This window comes from Melospiza melodia, chromosome Z (assembly GCF_035770615.1).
Source record: "Melospiza melodia melodia isolate bMelMel2 chromosome Z, bMelMel2.pri, whole genome shotgun sequence".
Lineage (NCBI taxonomy): Eukaryota > Metazoa > Chordata > Aves > Passeriformes > Passerellidae > Melospiza > Melospiza melodia.
In genome coordinates this window covers 70039444-70059365 of record NC_086226.1, presented here as the reverse complement: position 1 = coordinate 70059365, position 19922 = coordinate 70039444, and the positions used below count along the sequence as shown (strand labels likewise).

General features: G+C 41.5%; 1 protein-coding gene across 1 annotated transcript in view; it reads left to right on the top strand.

Moving 5' to 3' along the window:
* Positions 1 to 19922, top strand: part of LOC134431793 (PALM2-AKAP2 fusion protein-like) — a 262074-nt gene that overhangs the window by 101815 nt on the left and 140337 nt on the right. The window contains 3 exon segments of the mRNA XM_063179982.1: positions 4804 to 4918; positions 5531 to 5552; positions 14101 to 14202. Coding sequence (XP_063036052.1) covers positions 4804 to 4918; positions 5531 to 5552; positions 14101 to 14202 — 239 coding nt within the window.

Genomic DNA, 19922 nt, shown 5'->3' with positions numbered 1-19922 from the left:
GAAATCCTTCAGCTGAGAAAGTGCTTTCAGCGCCTTCAGAGCACAAAGCAGAGTCCTGTATCCAAGCACAATGTTTGCTGGTTATTGATTGCTAAAATGTAAATGCACATGTACACATACCACAGGTCCAAACCTTGCCTTCTGCCTCTTCACCTCTTAGATCTTCCTGCTTAACTTCCTTTACTGTCACTTAAAATACAGTATTCTGTCCTACCTAACAGCTCATGTGGTCTGTATCCCTGCACCTCTTCAGGAGAACTCATATGCTGTTTCTGCCTCTGGTGGTCTCCGAAGCTGCCCTGGCTGCCTTGTCCACACTCCTGTAGTGCCCAGTGAGGTCACAATCCCACCAAACACACAGACCAGGCTTCCTTTATCAAGCTGGTACATCTCCTTCCCTTGCAGTACTGTAATGTTCTGGATTTTGTAGGTCTTGGTAGCAACAGAGTCTAAAAGAGAAGGCCTGAAAGTAGCCTTATAATATATTTTCCCCCCATTGTTCAGGAGTTTCAAGACCCAACTGGAAGAAGCCATGATCATCGTGGCCGGATCACGGCTGGCTCTGCTTGAATAGGAGGTTGGGCTGGAGACCTCCCAAAGTTGTTTACAGCCTTTATTATCCTAGAGGCCTGTAGTCTTACTAGCTGAGGAATCTGGGTCGCCCACATGACAGCAAAATGCACTGTGCTAGAGACAGCATCCTTTCAATGTTTTTGGTTCCCTCTTCTTCAAAGCAGGGCAGCACTGTTAACATGGCAAGAAAGGCCACTTGGCTTCCTAGCTTATGCAAACAGCCCCCCTGAAAATCCTCTTACACTCTTGGATGCTTATGGCAGCCATCCACTAGAGAAAGCTGCAGGACAGACAAGCAGCAAGGCAGATTTGGCTTTCTGAGTGACAAAATTTCCCATTTGCTTCTGTGATATTTGAGAAAATAGGACTCCAATAAAATCACTGAAACAAAACATGACTTGCCCATGCCACAGCAACCCCTGACCCTCTGACCCAATTTTCTTCTTATAGAAACAGTTTAGCAAATCTCAGTCATCAGCTAGCTGCCTGGGCCAATGAAGCAGAAATACTAACAGTCTGTCTTATCTTCTGCCTTATCTGAATCTGCGTTTTCTTTCTTAATTTTCTTCCTTAAAACACTTCAGATATTGCAGTTGTTTATGTAACTGGCCATCTTTCAAAGGCCAGCCCAAAATCTGCTAAGTCTGCTAAGGAACAAGGGAATTACAGAGTTTCCTTGCCAGGTGTCAAATGACAATTAAGGCATATCCTTTTTAAACTGGGCTAGAAGAAAAGGACATTCTTTGATATTTAACGGGTTTACACAGGAAGAATGTAAGGTCTTTGTGTAGATATGTATGTGCACATGTGCACACTGAATTAATTTATTACTCCATTATACAACATGTTGCTCAAAACAGATGTGATAGTAGTGCATTTATTTTTCAGACCAAATTCACATGACTCTTTTGTGTGTTACTACCAAAAAATCAGGCACTTCTCCTTACCATTGAGCAATTCTGATTATATGAAACTCACTAAAAAAGTAAACCATGCAAAACAACCTTCAGTTTGTATGATTTAAATTTTTGCATTGCAGGACCATATGTCAAAAGACAGCTCAAATAAGTGGTGAGGACTCTATATTCAAATTTTTCAGGGAGCTCTGTGGTACCCAAGTGGTTACTAAAGAATATATGCAACATATACTAAGAATATATACAGTATATACTAAAGAATATATACAACAGTTCACATAGAAACTCTGACCCTGAGTATTTATGTTACCTCAGCAGGGGTGGCTCAACCCTTAGGCCTAGAGAGCACAAATTAGTGTCAAATAAATTTAGCAATTATGTATAAAACAACCTCCTGTGGGTACCAATGTCTGATATATGACCCCTGTGCTACATAACAGGTATGTTCTCATGAATTATCTATATTTTTCCTGCAATTTTTCTTCATTCTATATAGAGCCTGGGTGACTCTCAGTCTGCCTGTAATGATTTCATTGAGGAAAAGGTAATTTGCCTTGATAGGATGAGTTTTATGCATTCTTCAGAGCAACACAGAAGTTCTCTGTTTCTAACAGCTTCATCCGTGTTTCTAAATCCTGGTAGCTCTGTCTCCATCTTTTTCCTCTTCAGCAAGTCGTTGTCAGTATCCCTTCTAAAAGAAAGTAAAGAAGAGAGAAAAAACAAACAAACAAACAAACAAACAAAAAACCAAAAAAAAACTGAGAACAAAAATCAGAAAAACTAGATGTCTTGTCAAAACAGAGTAACATAATGTCATCATCTGCCCGCCTCATTTTAATGGTGAGGGTAGGCTGGCACAAAGGAAGCAGAAACTGAGGAAGTGAACCAGGAGGGGAAAAGCAAAGGAGCAAGCAGTCAGAAAGTAATCAGTTGCTATCTGTGCGTATCCAAGTGCACATGTGCATGTGTTAAAAGCAAACTTTCTCTGCAAGACCAAACAATTAATGACCTTCTCCAATGTGAGCTGGTGTACAAAAAATTAGTGACTTATGATGACCCCAAATTACAAGGAGTTTACGTGCTTATAACCATGCATCAAATGAGTTACCTCGTATACTCAGTTTTCATTGGCATAAACTACTAACTAATGTCCACTTCATTTGAAAAAACAAGGGGTTCTTTCCTCTCCCTGTATTTTATTGTTGCTGTCCTCTACACACTCCCATTTTTTGTTTTCTTCCCACATAAAATAGAAAGCAAACTAGTACTAGTACTAGTTTACAGAATATGCATCCTGAAAATGCTGCTAAGTGATTCAGAGGGGAAGAACTGAAATATACCAGTAAACCCTGACTTACTCAGCCACACAATTTGTTTTCACTAGTCAGCACAGCAGAATATTTCAAATGTCTTTAACAGCAATGTACAAATGTATGTGAATCTATAAATCCTTCCAAAGGATAGAGAAGGAAAAGAGGGCAATCTAGCTGGGGACTTCTACATTCTTGATTTCAGCAAGAGTGTGGCAAATGCCTGACCTGAGTGACAAATTAGTTTTCCACTTCACCAGGTATTTTTAAAAATCAAGATAAAAAAGTCAATATAGAAGAGGATATTGTGAAAAATTTCTTCCTGAATTAGAACATGAGGGGGAATATTCATCCTGGGTCAAAGTGTTCCATTGAAGCAGAACAAAATACTTAGTTACTTTTTTTTGATATTTTATGTTTTATATTATTTTGGAGGAAAGATGAAATGGATTGAAGCACTACTTTTCAACAGTTCATTTTTAAATTATTGCAATTAAGCCCTTTCAACTTAGTGATTGAGGGTGTTACATTTAATGGCAGTTCAGCAAATCACAATGACTCTGAGACTCTTAAATATTTGCGCACTTTAGGAGAATAAAATCTGCCTTTTTCCATCTGCAACAACTTGAGCCTCTAATACCTTTCCTTACCTCTAATGAAAAGCATTATAAGTAAGTGCCACAAATCTTTCATCATCATACAATTAAAAAGTGAGAAAAAATCTCCCGAGTGCCTATAGTTAGAGCCCTGCATCTATATTTAAACACAGGAATTTCATAAGAAACTGAACCTGTCAGATCTGTCAAAGAAGCAATTCCTCCTTCTCTCCTCCCTACATCATTTTCTCTGTGCTATCTGCCTTGTGACTGGACAAGCATTAGTGGACTCCTGAGCTGATCAAGGCTGGAAAAGAGCAAAGATGTGTCGTTCAGTGTGGATCAGTGTCCTGATCCTTCACTTGAAAAGTGGTGGCAGAAAGGCAGGAGCAAGCAGCCATGGGTAAGGGAAGTAATGGGTGGTGCTGGTATGTCCCATTCAAGGAAATAAGGTTCAACAAGCTATGAGCAGCTACAGGTCTTTTGGCAGACAAAGGAAGTTTTAGATAACTATCCCTGTATTCATCTTGGCTTATTTTATATATATTTTAAAATTTTTTTTTTCAAAAGTGAGAAAACAAAAACAGTGGCACACATAAAAGGAACAGAGTGGAAGGAAAGAGGGAATATTCCTGCATCTGCATAAATCATGTCAATTAAAGGAAGTTTGAGTTGAAGTAATGGAGAATCTAAGCTCTATAAAAGTGTGTTTCAAGTCATAATCAACTCATCTTAACGTGTGACATCTCAGCTGCTATCTTGACAGGAGAAATGAGAGTACTGAGTGTTTACTGCCTAGCAGAGTACATTTATTTTCTAAACTGTATATGTATTTTATTACACAAAGTCCCTGGGACCCCAGTGTCATGCAGTAACAGTAGAAAGCACAGATAGCTATCCCAAAGGAGGGTTGGCAAAATATGGGTTCAAGAGAAACTCCTACCACAACTGGTTGACTGCCAGTTTCCAAAAACTATTTGCAGTTTCATTGTCTGGAGTATGGAAACATTAGAATACACTTATTCCTCTAAATACTACTGCATATTCATAGCTACATCCTGCACTGTGATTTCTAAAATGAAAGTAAAAATCAGAGATGTTATGGGAATTGAAGTGAAGGAATACCGACGTCTGTTTTTAGTTCATCTGCATATGCTTTTGCAGAAGTGGATAAAATAATCACTGTTTTTCCTGTAAATAATCTTTTCCTGTAAAAAAAATTGTTTGTTTTACAAATAATTCATGGGTCCTTCATGTGTTAGGAAATCAGTTGTGAGTAATAAGAGACAAAGTTGTTTCTGATGACATTTGAAATACCAGTAAATATCTAGAAAGCTCTCTCTCATTTTTAACTAATTTTTATATTTTATTTTTGTGTGTATGTGCATGTCTGTATGTCTTCCACAGACTGGAACAAGAAATACAGAAATTAGAAAGTGAAGAATCACAAATATCTGCCAAAGAACAAATAATTTTGGAGAAACTAAAGGAGACTGAGAAATCCTTTGACAACTTGCAAAAGGTATTAAAAAAAAGGGGGGGCACTTGGGCACAGATTGAAACCAAAGTGTACTCTTAGCTCCATTTGGAAGCAGTAGTTATAATTAATGCACTTAAGGAAAGATTTAGGGCAGTTGCAGAGCACCTAGCTTAAACCAGTATGAGCAAGACTAGAAAAGACACAGTGGCATCAGGTCTGTTCTGGTTGGGGTTTTTGGGCTCTCCCTTGCATCCCAGCCTTTTTTGAAGAGGAATTTCAGAGGCTGTCTCCCTATCAGAAGGGAACCCACATGAGGTTTAAGGGGTATTTCAGCCCCCCTTAAAGATATCAGCAGGATGCTGAGAGTATTTAAAACTTCCTGCTCTCATGGCATCCAGAGATAGTAGCATTTGCCAAAAATGCCACTCCAAAACATTACAGCCTGCAACAAGCAGAGCTCTTCATCTAGTTGCACCCTGTCCCCCTCCTCCAGTCTATGATGGCACCTAAATCCAAGGAGCAGCGATCACAGATACTCATTTAAAATTTCCAAAGAACCATAAAAGCAAGCCTAGCATAAAGAAAAAGATGTAAAGCAAATTAAACCCAAAATATTAAAGGTTTAACCAAACATCCTGTTTTTTCCCTTCACAGAGTTTCTCCCACCAGGATGGTGGTAAGTGCCTTTTTATTATTTTATAGCTTTGGGTTTAAATGAGTTGTTACTATAACTTTGCTGCAAAGGTTTAAAGACTGGGTTTGTTTCCTTCATTGTGTGTTTCTGATTTCTTGCTAGAGCCATTACCTTTTCCTTTGGTATTTCTATAATGCAAGCACAAAAACGTCACTGTTGTGGTAAAACAGTATTGCTTTGGCAGAGTTCCACCTCTTCTTATGCTCACACAAAGGGAAAGAACAGCATGAATAACTTAAAGCAGACATCATACAATTTCTGTATTACTGACCCCTTTCAGCACGTGATAGTTCTGCACTGCAGACTCCTCCTCACCTCCCTGTGGTCAGTCTTCTCTGTTGTATGTGCTCATGCTCTGTTCATAACCAGCTAAATTATATGAGGACTATTCCTAATACAGAGGAAAAACTATTAAAAAGAGATTATTTCGCTGTTGAGCAATATTCTCCACATGATGATTCTTGCAGAAGGACAACTTCACTTGGTTGGATGAGGAGGAAGTAATCCCTAGCTTACTAACTCAGTGTCACACAAAGTGTGATCTGTACAAGGTGTAGCTATAAATTTAGGTGTCTGAGTAGACAAATAATAGGCATGGTTCCCAGGAAGCTGGAGAGACCCTTGTAGTGCCACTCCAGGATCCTTAGGACCCTGGAAGGATGTCATGCTAAGGCATCTGCAGATAAATATGAGCACCAGATACTCATTCTCAGTACATGTCTTTGAACTGACAAAATAATGAGGTTAAGACTACCTCCTCCAGCTGCTGTCAACTGTATTGTGAATGTAGATGATGAACATGTAGGATGATCCCAACATGAAAACAATGGGATACAATGGAAGTTATGATGTAGTATTTGAGTTGACTTGGAGCTGTCTTTCCAGGTGATTATTATTACTTACTAAAGAAGGCTTTTTTAAGTCAAAGACCTAGTTCAGAAATTTTTGCTCCTGCTAGCAATATAATCCATTGATTTTTGTTCAATGCTATTGTAAAAAAAAATCCCGGATAGTATGTTCCATTGTAACAACTGACTCTTCCTTCTCTCTGAAGGATTTGAATTTGACTACCACAAAATGGTAATTGCAAATATTTTGTACCTATGCAGGGTTGCAGGGTACACCATGGTCATTAGTAAGATCCTTAAATAGGAGCAGTGCCTGCAGGAATTAGCAACCAGGTGCTCAGGAGCTTCTATGACTCTGCAAGGTGCATCCTGCATCTTCACGTGTCTTTAATAGCAAAGGAACCAAAGGAAGCCCCAGCTAACAATTATGAAGTGGTAGTTTCCCTGAAGGTATGTAGCAATGTAGTACTTCATTAGGTTCAAAAGGAGCCCTCATGCTCTCCAGATTTTGCCTGCTTTCAGTAGATCCCTTCCTGACAGACTGAGCCAGAATTAAGGACAGCTTGTAATTTCTGAAAGGTAACAAAGAACTTCAAAATATGCCAGAGGGAAGAGAGCAATTTGTGCAAGCAAAGAGAGTCCTCTCCTCTCCTCTCCTCTCCTCTCCTCTCCTCTCCTCTCCTCTCCTCTCCTCTCCTCTCCTCTCCTCTCCTCTCCTCTCCTCTCCTCTCCTCTCCTCTCCTCTCCTCTCCTCTCCTCTCCTCTCCTCTCCTCTCCTCTCCTCTCCTCTCCTCTCCTCTCCTCTCCTCTCCTCTCCTCTCCTCTCCTCTCCTCTCCTCTCCTCTCCTCTCCTCTCCTCTCCTCTCCTCTCCTCTCCTCTCCTCTCCTCTCCTCTCCTCTCCTCCCCTCCCCTCCCCTCGCCTCCCCTCCCCTTTCTCTTCTCCAGAGGAAACAGGTAGGAGCCCCTGGATAACCCAGGAAGGCTGTGTAAAACACAGACACAAACCAACAATGACCTGTTTGGGCAATTTCTTCAGCTGCTGCCACATCATGAAAGACTCCCAGTTCCATACATCTCATGTTTGTTTGTTCTGTGTCCCTTTATTGTAAATGCAGTGACATAAACAGTTTTTTAATCTCACTATTGTGTTCCTGTGTATAATTTTGTGGTGACAGAGATTTTGAGTGTGCAGGAAGCACTACTAGAAGATGTTCAGAGCCCAGAGAGGTCCAAGCAAAGGCTATAAGGGAAGGGAAGAAGTGCTGGTGAGCACCAGTGACTGATCAGATGATGCTCTGTGTCCTTCACAGCTTTCATAGGAAAAAAAGCGCTGTGTTTGGCAGTGAGAATCTCTGAGCTTGAAATCATCCAGGCACAATTAATACAAATTCTATATTTTCCAGGGTAGAAACACACTGCCTTCATAAATCACTGTGTAAGAGAAAGTAGAACAGAAATGCTGAGGCTGGGAGCTGTGGCCCTGTCAGCTTCAGTTATGACTGTAGTGGCTTGCAGCTGACAAGCTCTCCATTAAACAAAGTCTGAGATGATGCTAGGCATTGCATCATTTTTTGGTGCTCAGGTCTGCAGTCAAAACTAGGCATGCTGCAGTACTATGCTGCATGCACATCATGAACAAATGGAAGGGAGAGAGCTCTTACTCCATGTGTGGATGTTTATTTCTCAATGTATATATAAAATAAAAGGCACATGAAGATCTGATGTAACTCCCTTGTCTGCTGAATTTGCCTTAGAGGTAAATGTATCCTCTGCAATATTTGGCTGTTTGTATGCAAACTATTTGTTACTACTTCCATCAACATACAGAAGCCACAATTACATTAATTGGACAGTTTGCACAAGCCTCTGTTTGAATTTTGTATGTATTAGCATATATTTGGTCAAGAAGTGGTCTAGGAAACCTGACCAGAATTATTTAGTAACCAGAACATTGTTTAGAAACACTTCTGGTTTTCTGGCCTCAGATCCTGACAAGCTGTGCAGCCTAAGAGCAAAACAGACCAGTGTGCCCTCAGAGGAGCCAAGTACAGCTCTTTGAAGAGTTCTTTCCGCATGTTCTGTAGAAATTCATCAGCAATTGACTTTCAGCTGTAGGCTTTTGATAACTTTTAAATTCAGTCTCCATCAAGAGCTGCCACAATTACAGCTCCTCTGGCTACCTGAGTAAAAACTATTTATCACCACCCTTGGAGTGTGATATGTGAGTCAATTTCCTACCCATCTCACACCTGAGTCTTGGCCAGGAGAGTAGTGTGGGCAACAGTGTCAAAGCTTTGCTGAAGTCTAAATAAACATCATCCACTGCTGTCCCCATGTCAATAGAAGATGTTATTATGTTGTAGAAGGTGATTAGTTTAGTCTGTCATGATTTGTCCTTAGTAAATCCATTATGGCTTTTCCCAATCATCTGCTTTGTTTGCTTTATAACGGTTACTAGGACGACTCATTCTGCCACTTGCCATGGGGACAAAGCATTGTGCCTCGAGTTTCTTGAGTCCTCTTTTGGTCCATTCCTGTGGTATGACATTTTTGTCTCTACTAATCATCAGGGACATCCACTGAACTCTGTATCTTTCAAATATTGTAGACAGTCTCCTCACAAAAATGTCAGGCATTTTCTCAGCACTCTTGGATGTCGATTTATGGACAAAAAAGGAGAAATCTGCCTTGTTACCATTGTTAGTGACTAGCTTCCCTGCACTACTTAAGCAGTGATCTTGTCTCTTTCCTTCTGCTTACTGCTCACAAATACTGAAGAACCCTTCTTGATATTTTTTTGCCAGCTTTAGTCCTAGCTGATCCTTAGCCCTCCTGACTGCATCTCTGCATCCTCCTAGCAAGGTGCTTGTAGTGCCCAGTGGCTAGCTGGCTGCCTTTCCACAGCCATTATGTTGCCTTTTCTGCTTTTAATTACACCTAACAGTTCATTGTTAAGGCAGGGAAGTCTTCTGTTGAGATTTTTTCCTTTGCCTTTATAAAGAATAGACCATTCTTGTGCCTTCAGCAGGCACTTTCAAATAACTCCCAGCACAACTCACAAACTCCTTTGACTTTCTTGGATGCTTCCAATGGAATCTCCCACAGCTAGGCTCTTGGCATATTAAAGTTGTCTCTTCCAAAATTTAAGATGTTCGTCCTACTACTGATCTTCAGTGTTCTAAGCAGGACCTTAAACTCCACAATGTTTGCTCACTGTATCCAAGGTGTCATTGGTTACCAGTGTAAGTCAAATAAATTTTCTCGGCTTGCAAGCAGTAAATCTAGCAATGTGCTGCTCCTAGTCAGCATGTTCAGCATCTACAGGAATAAGGAGTCCTTAAGATACTTCACCAACTTGATGGATGGCATGAACACAGTTTGGGTTTTTTCCAACAAATGTGTGGGTAATTGAAGCCACCCATGAAGACTGGGCTCAGTTGGCCCAAGACTTCACTGAGCAGCCACAGTAAGGTTTTGTTGGCTTCATCATCCTGACAGGGAAGCCAGTGCACAACACCCTCCTCAGTGATAACCCCTTTAATCATGATCCTAAGGCATTAGTTAAATAGAACTGGCATGGTCTCCACAGCTCTCCTCTATACACACAAATATCTCTGTCACATAAAGTACAACTCCACCTCCTCTTCTTCCTTTCTTATCTTTCTAAAAATATTATATTTGCAGCCATCCATTATGGTCTCCTCATCATGTGAACTTTCCTGCCAAGTTTCTGCGGTTCTTCCAGCATCTCTCACACTGGGCACAAGGCTCTAGTTCCTCCTGCTTGTTGCCCATATTACATACATTGGTATACATGCACTTGAGATGGCTGCCCTTAGGCTTCTTGCCTTCAGAAAGGGTTGGGCAGCATTTCTTAGTGCTCTGATAAATGCACTCACCCACCATATTGCTTACAGATGTACAAGTGTCGGCTGTGGACCCTAACCCCCAAGCTCATTTAGGGCATGATTCAGTCATGCCAGACTATTCAGTCAGAGCCAGACTATTCAGCTTCCAGCAAAAGCCTCCATTGATGTTCCTGCAAACATGATGGGAGGGATGTGGTAGATAGGGACAGGCAATCGGAAGATCACGCGATGTGATGGAAAGTGGCAGGACTCCTTTTCCCCTAATCCCCTGAGATAAGAGATCACCCTAGGAATGTAACTAGGAATGTAGCCCCCCTAACAATAGTAATGCTGGTAACTTTCCACTCTTTACTAACCATAGATAGTACTGCAGACCCTCTCTGACGTAGAGAAGCCCCTTAGACTATAAAACCCCACGAGATGAGACAATAAAGGCCTTTGACCGTCTGCCACATTGGTATCTGCGTGCTCTTTGGCCCGAGCGACCCTGGTGGGTTTGAGTCGCCGTGCTGCTCCTCGAAACCAGGTCACTTTGCCTTATATCAGAAGGCAACAACGGGCCAAAATCACTGTTCTTCCTGATGGAGTCCCATGCAGGCCCAGAGAGCTTTGTAGGTGGAACAGCCCTGCCCTGGGAGTCATCATTTGCAGAAGATCTGCCACTAATTTTAGTGGTATGGGACTTTTTAAAGAGAATCTGTCTCTTGGAAAATTAATCCGTCTGACATTTGATCACAAGCCTCCGTGTGGGAGCTATTCAGAGCAGCTCTGAGGGTTTAGCTTTGTGTGAGCATCCTGAATGATCACCTTGCCCCATATGGTTTGCCAGGCTCATCTGTCTGGTAATCCAGAAGAGTGCCATACTCTGAAAATTTATTTTGTTGCAAGTAGTAAAAAAGACACAGAACTAGTTTTATGTCATCCTTAGATATTAATAACTTATCAAAGATTGAAATGAAGACATTGAGTGCAGTCTGTTTAAATATTATTTATGTTCTGTCTTCTCATGTGAACAAAATGCTAATTTGTGTCTCATCCATTCCTTGTAAAATTAGCCTCTTATATTCTTTTAAAGGTGCCAAATGAAAGAGTCTTTGTTGCCAGTGAGATAAAGGGAAATGAGTGTATTTGCTTTGTTTGGAGGCTGGATGGGGAAGGCAGCAACACAAGACAGAAGCTGGTAGAATCAACCAATCCCAACTTGTAGTCAAATACCCTATTTCTGACATGTGGCACCACCACTAGCTTCAGAATAACTATATGAGAATTGCACTGCCCTTCCAGCATTCCCTGCTCATGGCAAGGACAGATTGGAGCCCTGAAGCTAATTTTTTAAATATTTCATTTTAATTAACATACAGAGAAGTTTCTAAACTAATTCAATACTAGCAGCATCTGACGCTTAGCCTAGTACTGTCTCCCAAAGCAGGATGCAAGGGGGGGAAAAAAAAAATCCAGCTTACTAAGGTCCACAGATACCTACCACATGAAAGTGAGAGTGTTACCATCGGGCTGTACAACTGATTTTCCCTACCGCTCAATGTCAGCGATGTTTAGTTCCCCCTATAAGCACTGGGGTAAAATAAATATTTGCAAAGAATTTTGCCTCCTGCAGTGTCCTTGCATGAGAACTGTACCCCAGCCATGCCTATTGATCCTCATGAACTGCAGAAGTAAGGATGATTAGTTAAGCAGTTCAAGCCTGCATTGATTATGACATGTGACACATGTGACACATCTGTCACTCAGTCACTGATGAGTGTGTACTGAAACTACTGTTCTGAAAGGACATTCTGTGGGATGAATAATTACTAAGTTTGTGCTATTTCCAGAACACCAAGTGCCTTCTTTCCCTGGACCAGAAACACAATCCTCAGTTCTTTGTTCTCAGAAATTACTTCAGTTTTCAATAATGGCCTACTGATTTGCTGGTGATATTTCCCAGAGCAACAGCACCAAGCATTGTACCAGTTTCTCACTAGAGGAAAGTGACCCTGCAAAAGAAAGCAGCTGTTGCTGGCCAGTGCTCAGTCAGTTGTGTGTCTTAAACAATTATTTTTCCTAGATCCTACTGCTAAAAATACATAGCTTTGAGATACAGTATGCATTGAAATTGTAAAAGTCCATTTACCAAGTCTGCCATTTGTCCCCTGAAATATGAAATAAAAGACTATTTGCCTGGACAGGCTTAGGGATTTTTCCAATTAATCTGATACAAACTGAACTCATTTATATACTAAATTTGTGGATGGTTTAAATGAATTTATACTGTGCCTCTGTGCCTTACTTTTATGCCACCAGAAGGGAGGAAAGAGGACTCCTTACCTGAGTTACCTACAGTGGTCTGCAGAGCAATGGAATTTCATCCTGGGGTCTCATTTTTCTGCATCCAGTAGCAATGGTGGCCACCACTGACTGCTATGGGAGTAAAACCATTTCACTAATATCAGGCCCAATTTTCCTGCTAAAAAATCTTTGGGATTAGAGGTGGCACATCATGTCCATCCTGATGACATTACCAGGCGTAGGTATTTTTTCTGGGATGGGCGTTAGCTCATAGGGAATGTGATGAAAGTATCTCCCTTAACCAGATGCAGTCAAGCAGGTTACCACAGAACTTTTCATTTTCTCTCTCGTTTCACCATTTCCCTTTTATGGTCTGCCCTGGTCACCCTCTCTCACCTGCTTATAGCAGCAAGAGGCTTCAAGGAATGGAGATTTTGCCTCCTACCCTGGCACATGGACTAGGCAGTACCAAGGGCTTGACAGATCCTTCATTGAACTGTCACCTCTTACCCTTGGAGGAAAAGGAATGGTCTGTTTCACACCAAATAGGATTTTATATTTGAACATAAATTTAATCATTTCCATACAGAGCTGAAAACATTTCCAGTTGATAGGAAAGATTGTGATTTTTTTTTCCTCTCTTTTTCTTTTCTGTTCTTTTTTGTTTTGTTTTGTTTTTTGTTTTGGTCTGGTACCTCAGCTTTAAGACCTGAAGTCAGTTATTTGCACATCTCTCCTCTGAGCTCTGCTCTTTGCTCAGGCACTGAATTCAAGCAGAACAATAAATGCTAGTTATATTTTACCCACCCACAAAATATTTCCAAGGAAATACTTTTAGATTTGTTAACATCTCTTCTAAAGTACCCATTTAGCTTGCGATAAGCAGACATAACCTCAAATGTAAAACAAGTCAATCATTTAAGATAGCTTTCTACTACTTCAGGATTTATTAATGAACGGTGACATTGCAGCACTGAGAGGAGCATAATACTTACTGAAAACTAAAACAGATACCCTATCAATAACGATATCAGATTTCATTATTAGCTAAAGTTCAGCTTTAAGAACAAAAAGCGACGTTCTGATTCATTAATATTGGAAACAACTGGTACAAAAGAGCTGGTTTCTTATCCTATTCAGTCAGCACTAGCATTTTTAGGCTTTTATATCTCTATTTGAAATGTCATGTATTCTGGGTATCGCATTGGGTTTGTTCCTTACCTTTCCCAACCCACTCCCCATTTTAAAGCTCAACAACTTGATAAATCCAGAACCTCCTGACAAATAATTTTATGTGTTCATCTGACATAAGGTTTGAGTCATCTGGACCCATTCCCTCCTGCCTCAGCTAGTCTATTGAACACCAATCACAGGACAGTGACTTTGCACTTTGTTTGCTTTGATCCAATTATCTAGTACAAAGCTCCAGTGACTATTGTCAGGGCTGACAACACTCTGCTGTCTAAGCAATGAAGCCACTGGGGCTCGTAGCACAAATCTAACTGTTTCCTGTTCTCTGACACCAGATGCAGTAAATTACATTTACTCCCAGATCCCTGAACTCCCAACCCTCTATTCACGAACAGCAGAGCCAGTTCCTGGGTGGGACGGATCAAGCAGAGTAGCTGGTAAGTCTCAAGTAGCAAAGTATTATAATACCAGTCCAATAGCCATGAACTCTTTTTGTTATGTTACTTTAATGAGTCTGGTGTCCTGATATCATTTAAATGCCAGGAAATAGTGATTGATGTGTATTGTAAATAAGTCAAGGCTTTTTTGAACTGCAGTAATACTCTCAAAACAAGGTAGCTGAACTATAATAAAAGTACCATAGGAAACACCCTTTTTTTTTTTTTTAATGTAGAAACATTCAGTTCTTTCCATCTCTCCTGGTACAAATACATAGTATTTAGGCTAAGGTTTTGTGTCCTCTCTTGTACCCATGCAACTCCAGACAAGGCACTCACAAGACCACATACATTCTTCAAATATTTATGTGTTTTTACTTCTTTGTATACCATTCTTTCTTCTTGGGAAAAGGTGGGTTTGTTTTGTGCTTGGAGTCATACAGAGAATTTTCTAACACTTATTTTTCAGGTTATATGTGTGTCTTAAATGTAACAAGACTGTTAGAAGCCATACATTTTTATTGTTTTCAAAATTCTTGTTTTCTAAACAATGTACTCCCTATGTCAAGACTGAATTGCTGGTGGCTACCTAAGAGGTGTCCCAAGGAAAGGGATGAAAGGTGGCTTACTTGAAAAATTGATTAACCAGCATAGCAAAGCAATGTCTGCAGCTAAGGCATCGTGCACGGCTATGAAATGTGTAATTTTTTCTATAAGTTTTGTTGCAAGCCATCCCAAAATCTTTCCTTCCACCAGTGCTTGCCCTGATATGTCTTTAAAGCAAGATTTTCTGTGTGTTTTGTGCCATTTTGTCAACAACAAGAAAGTATGGATGACTCAGAAGCCTTGTTAATGTAGTCCTTGATAAATGTATCGTGTGTGTGCAATAGGTGTTCTTAAAGCTTGGCTGTAACCATCCATCTTAAAAGAGGCTCAAAGTGTAAGTAGATTTTTTTTTTTTAAGAAAAGCCTCTGAATCTACAAAACAGGCAGAATCTAGATCCTTCTGTTGGCACGTTGGTATCTTGTCCTGAAGTGCTGCATCATGTTTCACTGTAATTAAAGCTTCTGCAGAAACTTGTACTTGTGAATACTGGCTGTCATCTTCAAGTACTACTTTCAGTTCCAACTCTATTGTCACATAGTTTTATATTCTATTAGTAGATCACATTTTGCAGTAAACACACTTTGGTTAAAAAAAGACATTTTAGCGCCAATGTTAGTTCATTTTGCAACTACTTTGACAAGCTGGGCTGTTAGGTTTTCTCACAGAGAACAAACATAATGCACACAGGCAGATAAACAAGGTTCTGTTATTCACTTCTCTCATGGCAGTGCCTTTTACTGGTGAACAACTTTCTAAGAAATTAATATATGTTTATGCATTTGCTTAGCCAAGTAGCTTTAATGTGGTCCCTGGTTTGGTCATAAACCCCATGTTATACCAATATCCAAAAACACTGCAGAATATCTAAAATCACAGTAGAAGACATGAAAATAAAATGTTGACAGAGTCAATAGCTTAAGCAAATTAGCCAGAGTTAAAATACAAAAGGATGACTCCTGTTAACCTTTGGGGACAGCATTCTTGAAGAAGTGATAGAATTTGTTGCCTGAAGTCTCCCTATTGAATAAGACATTGTTACATCATACTACTCCATACCATAGATAAAAATATGTATCTTGCAACTCTTCTTGAATATAGAACCACAGAATTTTAGATTTGGCTTGGAAGGGACTTTAAAGGTCATCTAGTTCCAAGTGCCCTGCCATGGGCAGGGATGCCATTGACTAGATCAGGTTGCTTAGGGCACCATCCAGCCAGGCCTTCAAAAACTTGCAGGGATGGGGCATCCACAAGCTTCTCTGGGCAGTCAGTTCCATGTCTCACCAGCCTCTGATGTTTAAATCTGCCCTCTTTCAGTTTAAAACCATTGCCCTTTGTCCTGTCTGTATCAGCCCTTATAAAGTCCCTCTCCCTCATTTTTATAAGCCTCCTAATGGTACTGGAAGGCGGCAATAAGGTCTCCCCAATGTCTTCTGTTCTCCAGGCTGGACAATTCCAGCCTTCTCAGTCTGTCTTCATGAGAGAGGTGCTCCATCCCTCTGATCATCTTCATGGCTCTCCTCTGAATCTGCGCCAAAAATGCTGATGTCTGTCTTGTGCTGAGAATCACAGACCTGGATGCAGTACTCTGGGTGGATAGAGCAAGGGCAGAAGAGAGGGGGATAATCTCCTCCCTCAAGCTGCTGGCCACACTTCTTTTGATGCAAACCAGGATACAATTGGCTCTCTGGGCTGCAAGTGCACACTGGTGCCTGATATCCAACTTTTCATCCTGAGAACCCTCAAGTCCTTCTCCTCAGGGCTGCTCTCAAGGACTCCTTCTCCCAGTCTGTCCTCGCGTTTGGAATTGCCTCGATCCAGGTGCAGCTCCTTGCACTTGCACATGCTGAACTTCATAAGATTCTCATGGCCCCACTTCTCTGGTTTGTCCAGGTCCCCCTGGGTGGCATCCCTTCCTTCTTTTGTGTCAGCTGCCCTGCTCAGCTTTGTGCCATCTGCAGATTTGCTGAGGGTGCCCTGGATCTCACTGCCCATGTCATTAATAAAGATGCTGAAGAGCACCAGTCCCAAGAGAGAGCCCGGAGGAAAACCACTCATCACTGGCCTTCACCTGCACACAGAGGCATTGATCACAATTCTCTGGCTCCAGCCAGCCAGCCAATTCCTTATCCACTAAATAATCCATCCATGAAATCTGTGTCTTTCCAATTTGGAGACAAGGATGTCAAAGGCCTTGCAGAAGTCTGGATAGATGACATCTGTTGGTCTTCCCTTGGTGACCTTTGCCATTATTCCATCACAGAAGACCACCATATTAGTCAAGCGTGATTTTCCATTAGTAAAACCATGATAGTTCCCACAGATAACCTCCTTATCTTTTATGTGCCTTAGCATATCATCTAAGACCATCTGCTCCATGATCTTCCTAGGCACAAAGGTGAAGCTCACTGCTCTATAGTTTCCCAGTTCTTTCTTTCTCCCCTTTTAAAAAATGTGGGCAGTGTTCCCCTTTTTCCAGTCAGTGGGCACTTCACTTGACTGCCATAACTTTTCAAATGTGATGGAGAGTAGCTTGGCAATAACACAGAATTAAAGAATCATTGACTAGTTTGGGTTGAAAGGGACCTTAAAGATCATCTCATTCCCCCAACCCATCTGCTAGGGGCAGGAATATCTCCCATTAGACCAGGTTTCTCAGAGCTCCGTCCAGCCTGGCCTTGAATATCAGCCAGTTCCCTGAGGACTCTGGGATGCATGTCATCCAGTCCCATGGACTTGTGACTATTCAGCTTCATCAAGGGATCCCAAACATATTCTTCCCTTGCAGTGGGAGGGTATATTTACTTCCCTCCCCCCACCCAGAGAATCAGGTACTTCAGAGAACTGGGAAGCTTGACTCCAGTGAAGACCGAGGCAAAAGAGCTCATTGAGTACCTCAGCCTCCTCTATACCAGTTATCACCAGTTCTTCATTCTTGTTTGCAGGGAGATACAAGGAGGTAGATTCTTCTTGGCCTTTTTTCCTAACCTGTGTACTTACAGATTTCCTTTCGTGTTGTTTATCATATTCGTGCCAAGTCCGATTCCAGCTTAGCCTTGGCTTTCCTGGCCCATGATATTAAACCATATTACTGTATTCTCCCTGGGTCACTGTCCCTGCTTCCACTGGTAGATGTTGCTTTGTCACTCCTTGATTTGAGGAGGTGACTTTAGCTCAGTCTCATGCCAATTTCCAGCCTACCTTGTTTATTTCCTACCTCGTCTATTTTTCTATCCTATATTGGGATAGAGAGCTCTTGCATGCTAAGAAAAGTGGTCTCAAACCTTGTCAGCTCTGGTCAGCCCCTCAGTCCTTAAGGACAATTTCCCAGGGGATCTCATTCACTCTTTGAGCAGTTGAAAGTTCTCTCTTGTGAAGTTCAGGAGTTTGTCTTTGCTCCTTGCCAGGATCATGCTCATCAAGGTCACAAACTCAAATACAGCCAGGTTCACATTATTTAACTCTCAGATTTTTGCTATCTGCTTTGGAATTCATTCCTACTCTACAAGCCTTCTTATAATGCACAATACCGACCTATATTTGTGCATCAAAGCAGGGAGGGTCTGACAGATGGCATGCTCTTCTGCACTGCACATACATGACACTCAACTATTTCACATGAAAATCACCAGTCTGTAATGAAAAGCCATGCACCAAATATTTTTAATTTTCAAAGGAAAAGAAGCACAGGAGCTCTAGGAGAACTCGAGGTGCTACTTCTCTCTAAGAAGGTAACAGGCAGCTAGTTGATGGGCAGGTGGTGCCCTGTCTTTTGAATTGTGGTGCTCAGGACAAGTCAGGAAATTCTGCCCATCAGACATGATTTTCTGAATGTGCTGTTGCTGCCTCATGGTTCAGCTGGCCACTCAGAAACATGCTAGTTTTATGATCTTCACCACAGACAAGTCAGCCTCTATTTTTGTCTTTGTAATGCTGAAAGTTGTTGAGCAATATCTGTCCGAGCAGCCCTGGAGAGGCCAAGCGATGTGCAGAGCCCACTCACCCAAGCCCTAGGGACCAAGCCAACATACAAAATTCTTCTTCCTTTCTTCTTCTCCCTCAAGAAACTGTGCCTAGAAAGTTCTAGAGTGTTAGTGTTGGTACCTGCATCTCTTTGTTCAATTATCACTGTAAATTGGAATAAAGGCTTCAGAGCAGAGGCACTTGAATAAGATATAAAGGGCACTTGCACACCAGTTCCTAGGCTGGGACAGTCCAGAGCAAGTGATTCATGCTAGCTGCTCTTTGAGCTTCAATATGGCACTGTCTGCCACAATTTCTCATACCAATTGCTTTGAAAATTAATTGCTACCAGCCCTGGGGCAACAGGTCTTTCTTTATTTCCAGCCTTAATTTCCTGTTTCCAACCATGCCAGCTGCCTTGCAGTCTCCAGCTGCACACCTCAGAGCAGAGCGCAGTTCTCAGCCTTGCAGCTCCCTTCTGGCTGCCCAGGCTGCTGTGGGGTGGCCAGGCATGAAAATGCCAGCCCAGGAGGGATGTTAAAAAACTGTAAGCCCTACTTTAGTGTGGAAGTGGGCATCCTGTGCCCAGGGTTGTGACAGCTATGGACACAACTAGTCCACAAATGTCCGGAAGCAGTGGAAAAACACAGTCCTTAGGGATAGTCCCTAGGTTGCAATGGTCAAGGGGAGAATGGTGCTTCTGCAGCCCACTCTAGCATTCAGCAATGCATCACTCTCAAGAGGCAGAAATGCTCCTTCACCCACCGGCATCTCTGTCCCCTGGCTACATGCAGGTGTTTCTGAGGTGTTGTACTTGACCTATCCAGTTCCTGCTGGGGCTGGCTGAGGTCTGAGCAGATGTACACAGCACGTAGATGGACAGACCCAACCATTTTGCCCACCAGACTGCACTCCTAGGGGGCAAAGGAGACCATGTCATGAAGAGCATGGGCATGCTCACCAACACATTCATTTTCTATCTAGCACTATAGGCAGTGTAATCATGCATGTCATGATAAATTTCCTATTGATGATGAAATACTTTGATTTAAGGTTACAGGAAAGGTAGTTCTACTGTGTGTGAATAAAAAGACTGAGGAAATATATTAAAGTAACAGAAATTTTTTATATTAATTATTTTTTTTTAATA